At 47.6% G+C, this 13165-nt stretch overlaps 1 protein-coding gene across 1 annotated transcript; it reads left to right on the top strand.

Moving 5' to 3' along the window:
• Positions 1-3167: 3167 nt before the first annotated feature.
• Positions 3168-7005, top strand: LOC124101655 (NUT family member 2D-like). The gene is made up of 5 exons (XM_046457760.1): positions 3168-3307; positions 4294-4433; positions 4905-5305; positions 5565-5715; positions 6272-7005. The coding sequence occupies exons 1-5, from the start codon at positions 3168-3170 to the stop codon at positions 7003-7005; spliced, it is 1566 nt and encodes a 521-aa protein (XP_046313716.1).
• The last annotated feature ends 6160 nt before the right edge of the window (positions 7006-13165 follow it).

The raw sequence follows: 13165 nt of genomic DNA, 5'->3' as shown, positions 1-13165 counted from the left end.
TGAGGTCTTCTGAATTGTTATCACTTTCATGGAAAGAGGAGTTCTTTCAGAGCTTCTCGGTGTTGGCCCCTCTCTGTGGGGTAGCCTCAGTCCTTTATTTCATGTTGGCAGGAAGACTTCTCTCATCTTCCTTGTTTGGTACTCCATGAACACATGTGAGGTGTCCTTTTTTCAAGGATCAGGTTTGAAGATGACTGGGTTCTTTTCAAGAGAGGAAAGAGAATAGCACCCAGTTAGGAAGGGGCCCTACTCATATTGTCACCTGAAGTTAGGCAGGGGTCCTGATCAACATGTGCAAGTGTGGAAGTGTGGTGGACCTCACATTCCTTGACTACACTAGTGAACAGAGATGTGCTCCAGACAACCCGGCCACACCTGGCAGCTGGTGCAGACCTGGTTCTCTGTGACACCATCATTCTGTGATTGGGAGCTAAAAGGAAAAGGACCTCAGAATGGCCCCAATTCCCAGGCCCAGTAATAACATGACCAGTGGCTGTGAAAATCTCTTGAAAGCCCCACTGCTCACAATCCCATCACCTTCCATGAACCTCAGCAGCCATTGCTGGTCAGGGCAGGAGAGGATCTCGGGAACTCAGTGTCTATCACAAAGACCTCTTCCCTGGGAACAGAGCTTCCTATGTCATGGCAGGGACCAATGAACACTGGGGACATGGCTGACCAGACTCTGTTCCCCCATTAGTGTTTACTGTGGGAAGTGCTAGGAGAAGCACCCACATGCTGGGCAGGGTGAACTTCAGGATTCCTCAGCCTCTAGCTAGGCAGAGATCTAAATCAGGTGTTTTTTGTTTGTTTGTGGAGACCTAGGAAAGAAGTGGAGGGGTATACAAGGAGTATTAGCAAAAGGAAGGCTGAGGAGGTGATGGGGCAATAAACTTTAGAGCCTGTCACCTTCACAAATAACCCTGGAGTACCTGCATCTGCCCTCGAGAAGATCCCTTTCCTGTTGGTGAGCATGAGGAGGGGCATGGTGCCACTGAGAGAGTCAAATTGATCCATTTCTAGGGAGTCACTTAGGAGGCTAATGATTGTCTGCAAAGGATGCACAAGGGCCCTCTCAGAGGCAGGGAAAGCTGAGGGACCACAGTCCACTGACAGCCTTCAGGGAGTCCTGGTGTCCTGGGAAACAGTTTTCTTTGGGTAGAACTATGACAAAGGGAACACAACATGAAATTCACTCAGGAACATTTGCAAACTGCACAATTTGCCTGCCCACAGGGCCCTGAGCTGTGAGCATTTGTCCTCAGATTCCCACTAAGTAAGAAACTGGGGGACCTCAATCCTGCTGCCATTTCCCCTCCTCCATTCTTCCCTTTGCTTTGCCTCCACAGCATCTGCATCCCAGAGACCAGACATGAATGTCAATCCTGGTGCCCACATGTCTGCGTTCCGGGGCCTGCCCTTTCTTCCAGCTGCCCCTGTGCCAACACACCAGCCATTCTGGGAGCTTCCCTTGGCACCACGGGTGACTGCACCCATCTCCCAGAGTAACCCTCTGGTGCTGTCCACTTACCCTGGACAACCATATGTGCCAGGGCTGTCCACCTTTGGACAACATGGGCCACAACTGAGGCCAGCAGGGCCTCCTCATATTCAGAACATTGCCCACACTCAGGCACCCCTCAACTTCAGGGCCCCAGGGGCCTTCTGTGGGGGTGTGGAGCATCCTGCTCCATTCCTCACGGCACCTTCTGCCCCGAGGACCACTGTGCCTGCCTCAGCCAGTGGGGGGATCCAGAACTATGGGATCCACTGGCACCTGGGCCTTCGCCCTCCAGCACCACAGCCATTTGCCCAGCTGGCCCCCATCATGTTCCCAATGGATGCACGCCAGTGGCCAGGTACAGGGTATGGGGCAGGTGCACCACCCATCTTCCCATCTGCGGTGCCACCAGATGACTCCGGCGGACCTCCCAGCGTCTATGAGGACTTCAGACGCTGGCAGCGCTTCAAGACCCTGGTCCGCAGGCACCTTCCTCAGACTCCTGATGTGGAAGCACTTTCCTGCTTCCTTGTGTGAGTGTTCTCCTCAGGCTCCTCCTTGAGCTCTGTGAGGAGGAAAAGCATGGGTTGGAAAGAGGGGGCTGGGATGTAGGGGAACTGGAAGAAAGGTCCTGAGGGTGAGGGGACAAGCTGAGAGCCTTACATTCCCAGATGTATCCCCTCACACCAGGGAATGAAACGTGCCTTATGTCAGGTGCCCATCACAGCCCTGTGAGTGCAGGCAATCTTTGTTTCCAATGATCATCTCCATCATATGGAGGACTCAAGGTCAGAGGAGGTTCCTGGGGGTAATGTGGGCCAGGAACTGGAGTGGGCTGTCTGACTCCACATAATGGTCCCTCCCCCAGTCATTTCACCTTCCACCATAGAGCTGATTGTTCCTGGCACAGAGGACATCACAACCACAAGTGGGGTTAGGGGTGCTGGCCCCAAGACAGAACTCTAAGGATACCCACACACATTGTCATGAACTCCTGATTGGGACCCTCTGGTGATGTCACACTCATGGGGAAGCTGTCTTTGGATACTGCATGGGCATGTTCATCTTTGCCCCAGTTTGTAACTGTGCTCCCAGGCCATTCTGTGCACTGTCTTAGTCAGCCTGGGCCACCATACAGGACACTATGGAACACGTGGACACAAACACAGGCAGGTATTCCTTTCTCACAGTTCTGGAATCAGGATTCCCAGGTAAAGGGTACCTGACCTAAAGTCCCATGAACGCTCTCTTCTCCTTGCTGGGAAGACAGCTGGCTCACCTGCGTCCTCACATGACTGACATCTCTTCAGTGTCTCCTCCTTCTCCAGGAAGACCACTAATGCCCCCATGAAGCACCACCCTCAGGGTCTCATCTAACCCTCTAAGCACTAAAGCCAGTCTCCAGATACCATCACACTGGGGGTTAGGGCTTCAACAGGTGAATGCGGGAGGATAAAAACATTCAGCACCTAGTACACCACATCATTGAGGAATCCAAGCACAATCATGCTGCTCAATGCAGCCCTTGGTGTTCAGGTTTGGTATAAGGGTCCTGGAGTCCCAATGTCAATACTTTGAGGTGAACATGATGGGTCAAATGTAACAAAGTTAGGAAGGTATGTTGGTCTGCTGATGAAGGAGGGTGACCTTGTGGACACTGATCCTGATGAATTCCAGCCCAGTGCTTCGGTCTCTGTCCCGACGGGAGCCCACCATGACCATGGAAGAGGGCCTGCGGAAGGGTTTGCAGGAATGGCAGCGCACCAGCAACTTTGACCGGATGGTCTTCTATGAGACCTCACAAAAGTGAGCTAGATTCCAGGGCCCAGAACTTAGTGGTGGGAATTCAGGGTTTGCACAGCAGGGTCGGGTAGGGCATGTCACCTACCTATGTGTTGGCTCTGAGGCGTCTAGCTCTCCAAATTGCAGCTCCTTCTAGCTGAAGCGCTGGACATTCTCTCTGCAACAATCCCAGAATCTCCAGCCTCAATGTTCGTGATTCCAACTGTGCCTTGAGGTTCAGGGTCCCAATGGGGAGGAAAAACCAGTCCAGCCACACTGACTCCTTCTCCTTTGCTGTCTGGGCAGAGGTAAAGAGTTCCACTAGCCTCACACACACCACCTGCCCGGGAACTGGCACCTCTTTACAGAGTGGGGACTACTGGATCTCATGAAAGTGGTCACCCCTTTAACCCAATGTACCAGAAGAGGGTGGCAGTGAAGAGTGCAGGGTCAGGGGCATCCAGAACCTCAGATGCCCTAGGACAGGTCTGCCATCTTTACTGCCTTTGCTCTATGAAATCCCTGGCATTCCAACAAGAGAAAGGAAGAAAAAGAACCGGCCCTCCGGGGAAGCAACCCAATGTTCTCAGTTCAGCTTCCACCTCCACATGACCCCTCCTATGCCTTTCTTTCCCAGGTGATCCTTCAAGGCTCAAGGTCCCAGCCTCAGCATCCCTTAATTGGGCCAGGACCCTCATATACATCACTTCCCTGACCAGTTTCTGGAACTTGCCTGATCCATGTGGTTCCTGGCAGGGACAGGGGAAACAAGGGTCACCTAGGGCTATGCCGCGTCACACAGCTGATTCCCTTCAGGTGCTGGCTGATGTGGTGTTCCCTCAGAACTGCCACTCTTCCTATGTAGCAGCTCCCTCCTGGGACTGGCCTGAACCACTCCAGGACACAGCTCCATATCTCTGCCCCCAGCTCCTCCCTGGTATGGGGCTAGCACCTGCCTGGTATGGCTGACCTGCTTCTCAGCTCAGCCTGTGCCTCCCTTACCCACCAAGGTTCATGGAGTTTGAGGCTGCGGAGGAGATGGAGGATCCAAGGATGCAGTTGTCAGGGGTCTTCCAGTGCCGACCTCCTCCTGTACCTCCAATGCTGCAACTTTCAAAGCCGCCAGTCCTTGAGGCTTTCCAACGGCCAGGTAGGGTTCCCTCTTTCCCACAGGAGCCCACGATAGTCTCCGAATGGTGACAAGGGCTAAGGCAAGTTGTTGTCTCAAATAAGACCTTTTCCCTCAGTGTGGGGGATTTGGTCTTGTAAGCAGAACAGCCCCTAGCCCCTGAGGTCCCTGCCACCCAGCCCTGAACTGCGTATTCACCAGCACAAGTACACAGCTCCTTTCTCTTTTTGCCGGTCCAGAGAACACACATATCATCTGCCCAGGACTTGGGTCTTGGAGGGTAGAGCACATGGAATATCAGTCACTCTAAATGTGCTCCCACTAGACTCTCCTAGATGGTGCATCTGGTGCACTGTTTTATCCCTCAGGTCCTGGTCAGGTTGCCTCATGCATGGCATGCCAGTTAGGTCCGCTGAACCCTGCCTACTACCCAGTGTTTGGGATGCACATGGATCCCTCATTCATGCACCACTCTGGTCCTCCCTGTCCTAGGGTGCAGAAAGACCAGCCCCAAATTACAGCCTGCCTGCTCATTAGCAGCCAAACCGAAGGCACCAGAGACCAAGGTGCCTGAGACCAAGGCACGCAAGACCAAGGCACGCAAGAGCAAGGTGGCCAAGACCAACGGGCCTGAGACCAAGGCGCCCGAGGAGATCCCACCTGAAGCCATCCAAGAGTACATGGACATCATGGATGAGCTATGTGGGCCTACCAGCTTGGCCACATGGGAGCCCTCCCACTTGTCCACAGAAGAGCTTGCTGAGATCTTGGGAGAGGAAGGACTGGAGCATCAGCCAATAGAGGATTTATACCCAGATCCAAGTCTCCTGAGCTACGTTGATGAGGACTTTGTCAACAAGGTGGGCCACGCCTACCATCTTGGTGTAGTCAAGGTTGCAAAACTCATGGAACTGAGCTTCTAGCACAGATGCTCAGCAGAATTTGTGTGTGTGTGTGTGTGTGTGTGTGTGCATGCACACACACACACACACGCACACTCTTGTAAATGTTTGTAGCAGGTTGTTGGGCTATAATATCCCCATGGTGGAACGAGAATGGGATCCTCATTGCTTCTGGTTTCTACTAGAAGTCTTCCTGACTTGGGGCTATTTACTCCCAAGGTCACTCACACTCTCTTCCTTCTCATCCCAGGCAGAGAGCATAATTCACCCCCGCTTCCTGGAAGAAATACTTTCCTCTGAACCATCCATAAATATCTTGGCCCTAACAAAAGAGCTGGACCAGGAGGAAGGACTCACGCCTGACCAGGTAGACAGGGAAGGAGGGTCCCCCAGTAAACCAGGTAGAAGGTACACTGGTTATACTCCTCACAGACAATGGCAGGTACATCATGGGTTGGGGAGAAAGAAAAGATAGAGAAGAGAAAGGGGCACCACATAGAACTATGGAGGTAGACAAACCAGGGTTATGGGACTTGGAGAAAGACACCAAGTGGATAAGGCAGAGAGCAATACTGGCCGGCTAGGAGACAAAGGGACACAAATAGACAAGAAAGGGAGTGGCCACAGGTGGACAGAGGATCAAGGGATAGCACGTAGATGAGGAAGGCACAGGACCCTAGTCATGTGGCCCACAGGACGTCATCTGTCTCTATCCTGCCTATGATACATGTTTCCTTGAGTGACTTCACAGGACATAGGATGTAGAAGGGAAAGGAAGGAGACAGGAGAGTCATGGATGGGTTCAGGGCATCAAGAATAAAGGAAGCCCAGGAGGGTGGCCAGCAGAGACTCAGTCTGTCTCTCCACTTCCCACCTCCCATAGAAATGATTGTCCCAGTCCCTGTGGCCCATTTCATGCATGTAGAAGAGTTGGCCAGTGCCCATATTCTCCTTCAGCTTGTGAAGAAGCAGCTCTTCAGGGGCCTCAAGGTCATGGTATGTCCCAACAGGACTCAAGAGCTTCCCAGGCACCTGCCAACCAAGGTGCAGAGAAACGGAAACATCACACTGATCAAGGGGCCAGCATGGAGGACTCGTCCACAGAGGTGGCTTCCCAGGTCATGAAGAGGCGCAGGGCCATGGAGCCAGAGTTGCTGGGATCGAAGGACTCTGCTGTCCTCCAAGGCCGTCACTGGTCATCCTCGTTGGGGAACATGCACTCCAACCATCCTCCCCATAACTGCAGATCCTCCTCCTTAAACCTGGGGAACAAAGGCGTAGTGGGACCCAGAAAAGCCACTTCTTCTGGGCGGCCACATAAGACAGCCAATGGCTGCAGTGTGGACGATGACCTCCAAAGCCTGGATTTCCTCCTTAACTCCCAGAACCGCCTGCTGCCCTGGGGACTGTCCCAGAGCCAGGCCCCTCAAATAGAAACCCTGTGCTCAGGAGACCAACCACTCCAGGCCGCACCTCCCCAGAGGGGGCGCCTCAGCTCCCACCCTCCTCCAGGTGCCATGACCATGAAGAGTGTTCTCACTGGACGCTCATGCAATGCGGAAAAGATGCCCTGCACGGGGCCTCCCCTCCAGGTCATCGGAGGGCAAGGTGTGGACCTGGAGCTAGGTGGAACCTCACAGCCTCAGAAGAGAAAGTGTGTGTCATCTGGCAACCAGAAGAAGAGGCCCTGAGGACAGAAGTGTTGGCCGGTGGCCTCTGGGGTGACTGCCCCTCAGGCAAGAATCACCTTTGCTTCATTCTACACCAGAAGGGCCAAAGGTCTTCAGCTTGTGAAGACCTCTTCCCCACACAGGGCAGTTCCTGCAGGTTCTCAGGAAAGTGAAGGGGGTGGGAGGGTACAGGGAATGTAGAAAGAGGGCAGGTGTGGGGCAGAAGGGAGGGTACTGAGAGGGGAGGGTCACGATGTTCAAGCCTTGGTGGGAAGCTGTACCCTGTTGGACTGTCAGTTATAATAAAGGCAGTTTGGTAGGAAACATCTTCTGTGGCTGCTGACTCTGCCATATTTTCTGTGCATGTCCATGCAGTGAGAACTGAGAGGAGACAACTGGGGTTGCCAGGACGAAGGAAGCACAAGCATCCATCTATTGGGTCTTGTTTGCAGATTTAGACTGTTTCTTCCTCTGATCCTAGGAGAAAACCCTAATCATCACACCATTGAAAAGGCCTCTCTTGGTTGAGGGAATCTTCTTTGGGCATCCCTTCATGATCTGTGCCTCTTAAACATCTCTCTTATCAATTATCTGAGGGCCAGACATGAAGAGGAATCACAAAGAGGCAAAGCACATCTTCCTTGGTGTTGGAGCTCTGGGATCTGAGGACTGACATGGGGCTCTCAGACCGTAGTGTTAGTACCTGGCATTGAATGTCAGCAACCCCCAGTTCCTAGTGGCAGCAGTTCTCCTGTTGCTCTCCTGGGGGCAGTAGCCAGCCACTTCCAATAGTGCCCTGGAACTCATCTGACAGACCTAGCAGCTCCTGTAGCTCACCACTGCTCTGGGTCACTCTCTGTGCTGGCCACCCTAAGGTTGACCTACCCAGTTTGCCAGTTTTCAGTGCAACCAACTTGACCTGCTCCAGTTGAGATGAGAGTCTGAATATACGAACTCTACCCATCCCTAAGAGCCTTCATTAGGACTCATGCTGCAGCAGAATGGGAAGAGGTACAGATCATGAAGGGATGCACAGTCACTGTTGGCAAAAGGAGATGGGGAAACAAATTTATTTGAATTAAAAAGATGGGCTCAAGCATGCAGTGTCCTTGAAGATATCCTCAGTATTTCTGCCTAAGCATGGTTAGGGGAGGGACTCCTTGCACTCCAGGCAAGGAGTGGAGTCATCTGGGGAGGACCTGCTATGGAAGCAAAAGGCTCCGAGTGACTATGAGGCATTTGTGGCAGCCATGGCCATCACAGACAGGGGCATGATTTTTTTATAACATGCCTCTTGAGAACTTTGGGCCCTCCTGTCTCCTTTGGAAGGAGAGTTGCTTTTCAGCCTTCAGTCCCCTGTGCCATTAACCAGGTTTCTAGCAATATGCCTGGAAACATTTGTTTTGTCTTTTTTCTTAGCTTCTTTCTCATCTCCTGAATGATGATGGACAGAGTGGTTGGACTGATCCCCAGCATGGCCATGGTCTTCCTGTGTAGGTGGCCTGATGAGAGAACATGGCCTTCCTCCCACCCTCCCACCCCCTCTACAGTCCTGACCATGAACTCCCTGGGGACCCAGCAGCCTGGAGGCTCTGACTGCATCCCAAGGCAGAACCACCACTGACACAGCTCTCACCCTCCCTAGTGTCATCCCTACCCTGACCACAGCCTGACCTGTGTTCCTCGTGGCTGTCCCAAATGTAATCAAGTTCTCCTACAAACCAATGAGGAAAAAGAAACCGAGGCTACACAACATGGTTTGCCCGTTTATAAAACCGAGAAGTTTGCAAAGGAGAATGGTTTAATTACAAGGAAGCTAAAGTTTTGCCGCAGTCTGGCTGGGCACAATCAGGAGCCACTTGTCAAAAGAAACTAACTTTATTTTTAGAACCACACACGCCAAACAATACAGCCTCTCAGGAAAAACCCTCAGAGCCCCAACTGCCACCACGGCTTTCCACAAGCCTCTCTCTCCAACAACACAAGCCCCTCTCTCCTACAAGCCTCTCTCCAACTCCCACAATCCTCCTGCTCTTGAGGCCAATTGGCTGGGTCACATGGGAGGAGCCAAAAAAGTCCCCCAATGAGCAGCTCCGTGGTCTGAAAGGGCAGGGAAACAGCCCAATGAGCATCACCGCAGAGGAGCCAATCAGCTAGATGTTGCTGGGGCCGCTGTGAGCCAATCATCAGCCGGCAGCTGGAAGTTTGCTGGCAGCTGGAAGTTTGCTGGGGCCCCTTCGGCTGTGGCTCTTAACATCTCCCCCTCTCTGTTTAAACAAAAAGCATGTGGCTTAGGGACCGTGCCTGCCTTAGGTTGTCCCATAGTACATATGGTCCTTACCCGTTAGGTTGGTACCATTGCAATTGGATCTTACCTGTCACTGACTACTGGTCCAGTATACAGCCACACCTGTGGAGAGGTCTTTGTACCAGCGGGGGGGGTGAGGTTCTTTGCCTCACCTCTGTTGGCCCCCAAATTTTAGCTGGACAATCATGACAAGCAGAAGGGAGGAAGATACACCAAGCCAATTGACGGCTCCTTTTGGAAAAATTGTACCACCGATGACATCATCAGCAAAAATACCCCAACACTACCACAAGTCGCTGCACCAACAGATAGTTCACAATGCATACAGGTGAGCTCACAATGTGTCCAGGCAAGTTCTGCAAGCAGTTCAGTGATGGCTATTGTAGAAGCTGTAGATTGGTTTTATCTTTGACTTCACCAGCACTGGGATGAAGATAGGAATTCTGGCAATAATGGCTAAAGAAAAAATTATGTAACATTACAGAAGGCACTAAAAGAAAACAATTTTCTTAACAATTTACATTGTCTTCACCGGCACTGGGATGAAGATAGGAATTCTGGCAATAATGGCTAAAGAAAAAATTATGTAACATTACAGAAGGCACTAAAAGAAAACAATTTTCTTAACAATTTACATTGTCTTTAAGAGAATTATTAAATATAATGAAAAGGAAAGGTGAAAGTAAACAAACAGATCTGTTAACCTCGTTTTTTGTTCACATATTAAAACAATCCTCAACAGTTGTTTACCCAATTTAAATTAAACCATTTAAATCACATGAATAAAAAAAAAATATTTGGATCCATTTTTTCATGAGCACTCATCATATATGATATATGGACATACGTACATTCAAACATATAACACAAAACACAAGTGTGCACACATATAATACATACAACACATAACCTAATAGTAAAGGCCTTATAACTTTTTACAGGTGAAATCTCCATTGCAATGTTTAAAAACTCTATAGTCAAAAAATAGAACTGATCAGCAAAACATTAACCTAGGTCTGTATGAGCTCAAAAAACAAAATAGAATGTGGGAAAGGGCAATAATAAAATTGATATTGAAAAAAGCATCCTGGTTCTATCGCAGATGTAAGGATAGCCAAACTGGAGTTTTGGATATCAGCTGTTATGGACTTGAGTCAAATCATCTTCTTTTTGGTCTGTAGAAATCACTTTAGTTAATCTCTCTGGAATCCAAATCGGCTGCTGTTCTCCCTGTGGAAACACACAAACAGACCCCCGACTCCAGACAATTACTGGGTCAGGACCTTTCCATTGTCCTGTTAGAATATCCTTCCAAAGTACCTTGGGCTTATGCACATTTTTTGGACACATATGCCTTTCCGCAGCACTAAGTCCTGATGAATCCAAATTTAAAAAAGTTTAGAGTAAAAAGGGTTATTTTAAGTTTATCTTTGGGGAATATATACCCCTTCCCAATTCCTTCTTTTTGCTTTAATAAGTACATTTTAATAGTTTGATGAGCTCTTTCAACTATGCCTTGTCCCTGTGGATTGTATGGGATTCCTGTTATATGAGTAATGCCAAATGTTGAGCAAAATTGTTTAAAAGAGGTAGAAGTATAACCAGGGGCATTATCTGTTTTTAACTGTTTTGGAACACCCACAGTGGCAAAATTTTGTAAGCAATGAGCTATAACATCTTTAGTTTTTTCTCCGGCATGAAGGGAGCCCATCAAAAATCCAGAAGAAGTATCAACTGTAACATGCAAATATTTTAATTTTCCAAATTCTGGCAAGTGTGTGACGTCCATCTGCCAAATATGGTTAGGTATCAATCCTCTAGGATTGACTCCAAGATTAACTTGTGGTAAAAAGGTCACACAATTTTGACATTGTTTTATTATTTGTCTAGCTTGTTCCTTAGTTATTTTAAAATGCTTTTGTAAAGTATTAGCATTGACATGGAACCTTTTATGAAAATTTATAGCTTCTTCTAGTGTAGAGAAAATATATATGTCATGTGTAGTTTTATCTGCTAAATCATTGCCCAAACTAAGGGCTCCAGGCAATCCTGTATGTGCCCTGATATGTCCTATAAAGAATGGATCTTTTCTGTCCCAGATTAGACTTTGTATAGTGGAAAGCAAAGAGAAAACAGTAGAAGAAGGGGAAATCCTACCAGCATCTTCAAGGGATACTATAGCGTTAACTATATACTGACTATCGGAAAATAAATTATATACAGAATCTTTAAACATCACAAAAGCTTGTAATACTGCATTAAGCTCTACCTTTTGAGCTGATTGTTTGGGTACTAAAAGTGTAAAAGTTTGATCAGGTGTAACTATTTCTGCTGTACCATTATTTGACCCATCAGTGAATATATTTGGAGCATTCATGATAAGGTGTTTTTCTTGTCATTTTTGGAAAAATTACAGGATGCAATGACCAAAAAGACAATAAAGGATTAGATGGTAAGTGGTTATCAAATGAAACATTAGATTTGCACATGATTATTGCCCAAGTATTTAACTCATTAGCTAACTCATCAATTTGATTCATAGTATATGGAGTAATAATTTTATTGGGAGAAATTCCAAACACTCCCTTTGCTGCTTTTATTCCTTTGAGTATTAATTGTCCTACAGCCTCAGGATACCTAGTAAGAATAGTGTTAGGAGAATAAGATAAATGTATCCATAATAATGGACCTTCTTGCCAAAATACTCCTGTAGGAATATTTTTTGTTGGTAGTACAATAAATAATAAAGGCAAACTTATATCAATTCTATCCAAATGCATATTTTCCATATATGTTTCAATGATTTTTAATGCCTTTCTTGCTTCAGGCGTTAACATGCGGGGTGAATTTGGATCTGATGGACCTTTTAGGATATCAAATAAAGGTCCCAACTCTCCTGTTGGTATACCTAAATAAGGCCTTATCCAATTTATGTCTCCTAATAACTTTTGAAAGTCATTAAGTGATTTGAGTTGATCTACTCATATTTGAATTTTTGGTGGACGGACCATGGTTGAGGATAATATAACTCCTAAATAATTAATTGGAAAATTTAATTGTACTTTATCTATTGCTATCTCTAGATTATATTTTTTAATAAGTTTGTAAGTGTGGCATAACATTCTAGCAATCTGTTTTTAGCTTTGTGTGCTAATAATACATCATTCATATAGTGAAATACTTGTAGTTCAGGATTTTGATTTCTAAGTGGCTGGATTGCTTTGTTAACATAAATTTGACACATAGTTGGGCTGTTAGCCATCCCTTGAGGGAGTACTTTCCATTCATATCTCTGATCAGGACCTTCATGATTCAGTGCAGGGATAGTAAATGCAAAACGTGGACTACCCTCAGGATGAATTGGAATTGAAAAAAAACAATCTTTAATATCTATAACTAAAACATACCAGGTTTTTGTCAAAGCAGACAACTGAGGAATCCCCGATTGAGCAGATCCCATAATAACCATCTCATTATTAATGGCTCTTAAATCTTGCAATAATCTCCATTTACCAGATTTCTTTTTGATGACAAAAATGGGAGTATTATGGGGAGATATAGAAGGTTGTATATGTCCTTCTGCTAATTGTTGTTTGACCAGGTCATGGGCTGCTTGTATCTTTTCTTTAGTCAGGGGCCACTGAGGAACCCATACTGGTCTTGCTGATTTCCAAGTAATTTTTATTGTCTCAGTGGCCCTTTCTGAAAATCCAACCCATGTCTGTCTGTTCCTTGATCTATTTGTATTGGTGCTGCTATACCTTGTTCTTGTTTTTCTAATCTTTTTCCTTTCCTAAAACCTTGTCTAGTCATAATAGTGGGTGCATTTTGGTTGATGTTATTTGTTAATGTCAAACCTAATTGATCTAGGAC

This window comes from Marmota monax, unplaced genomic scaffold (genome assembly GCF_021218885.2).
Source record: "Marmota monax isolate L192 unplaced genomic scaffold, Marmota_monax_Labrador192_F-V1.1 WCK01_AAM20220418_F8-fsc00231, whole genome shotgun sequence".
Lineage (NCBI taxonomy): Eukaryota > Metazoa > Chordata > Mammalia > Rodentia > Sciuridae > Marmota > Marmota monax.
Note: the sequence above shows the minus strand (reverse complement) of the source record. Positions and strands in the feature narration are given on the sequence as shown.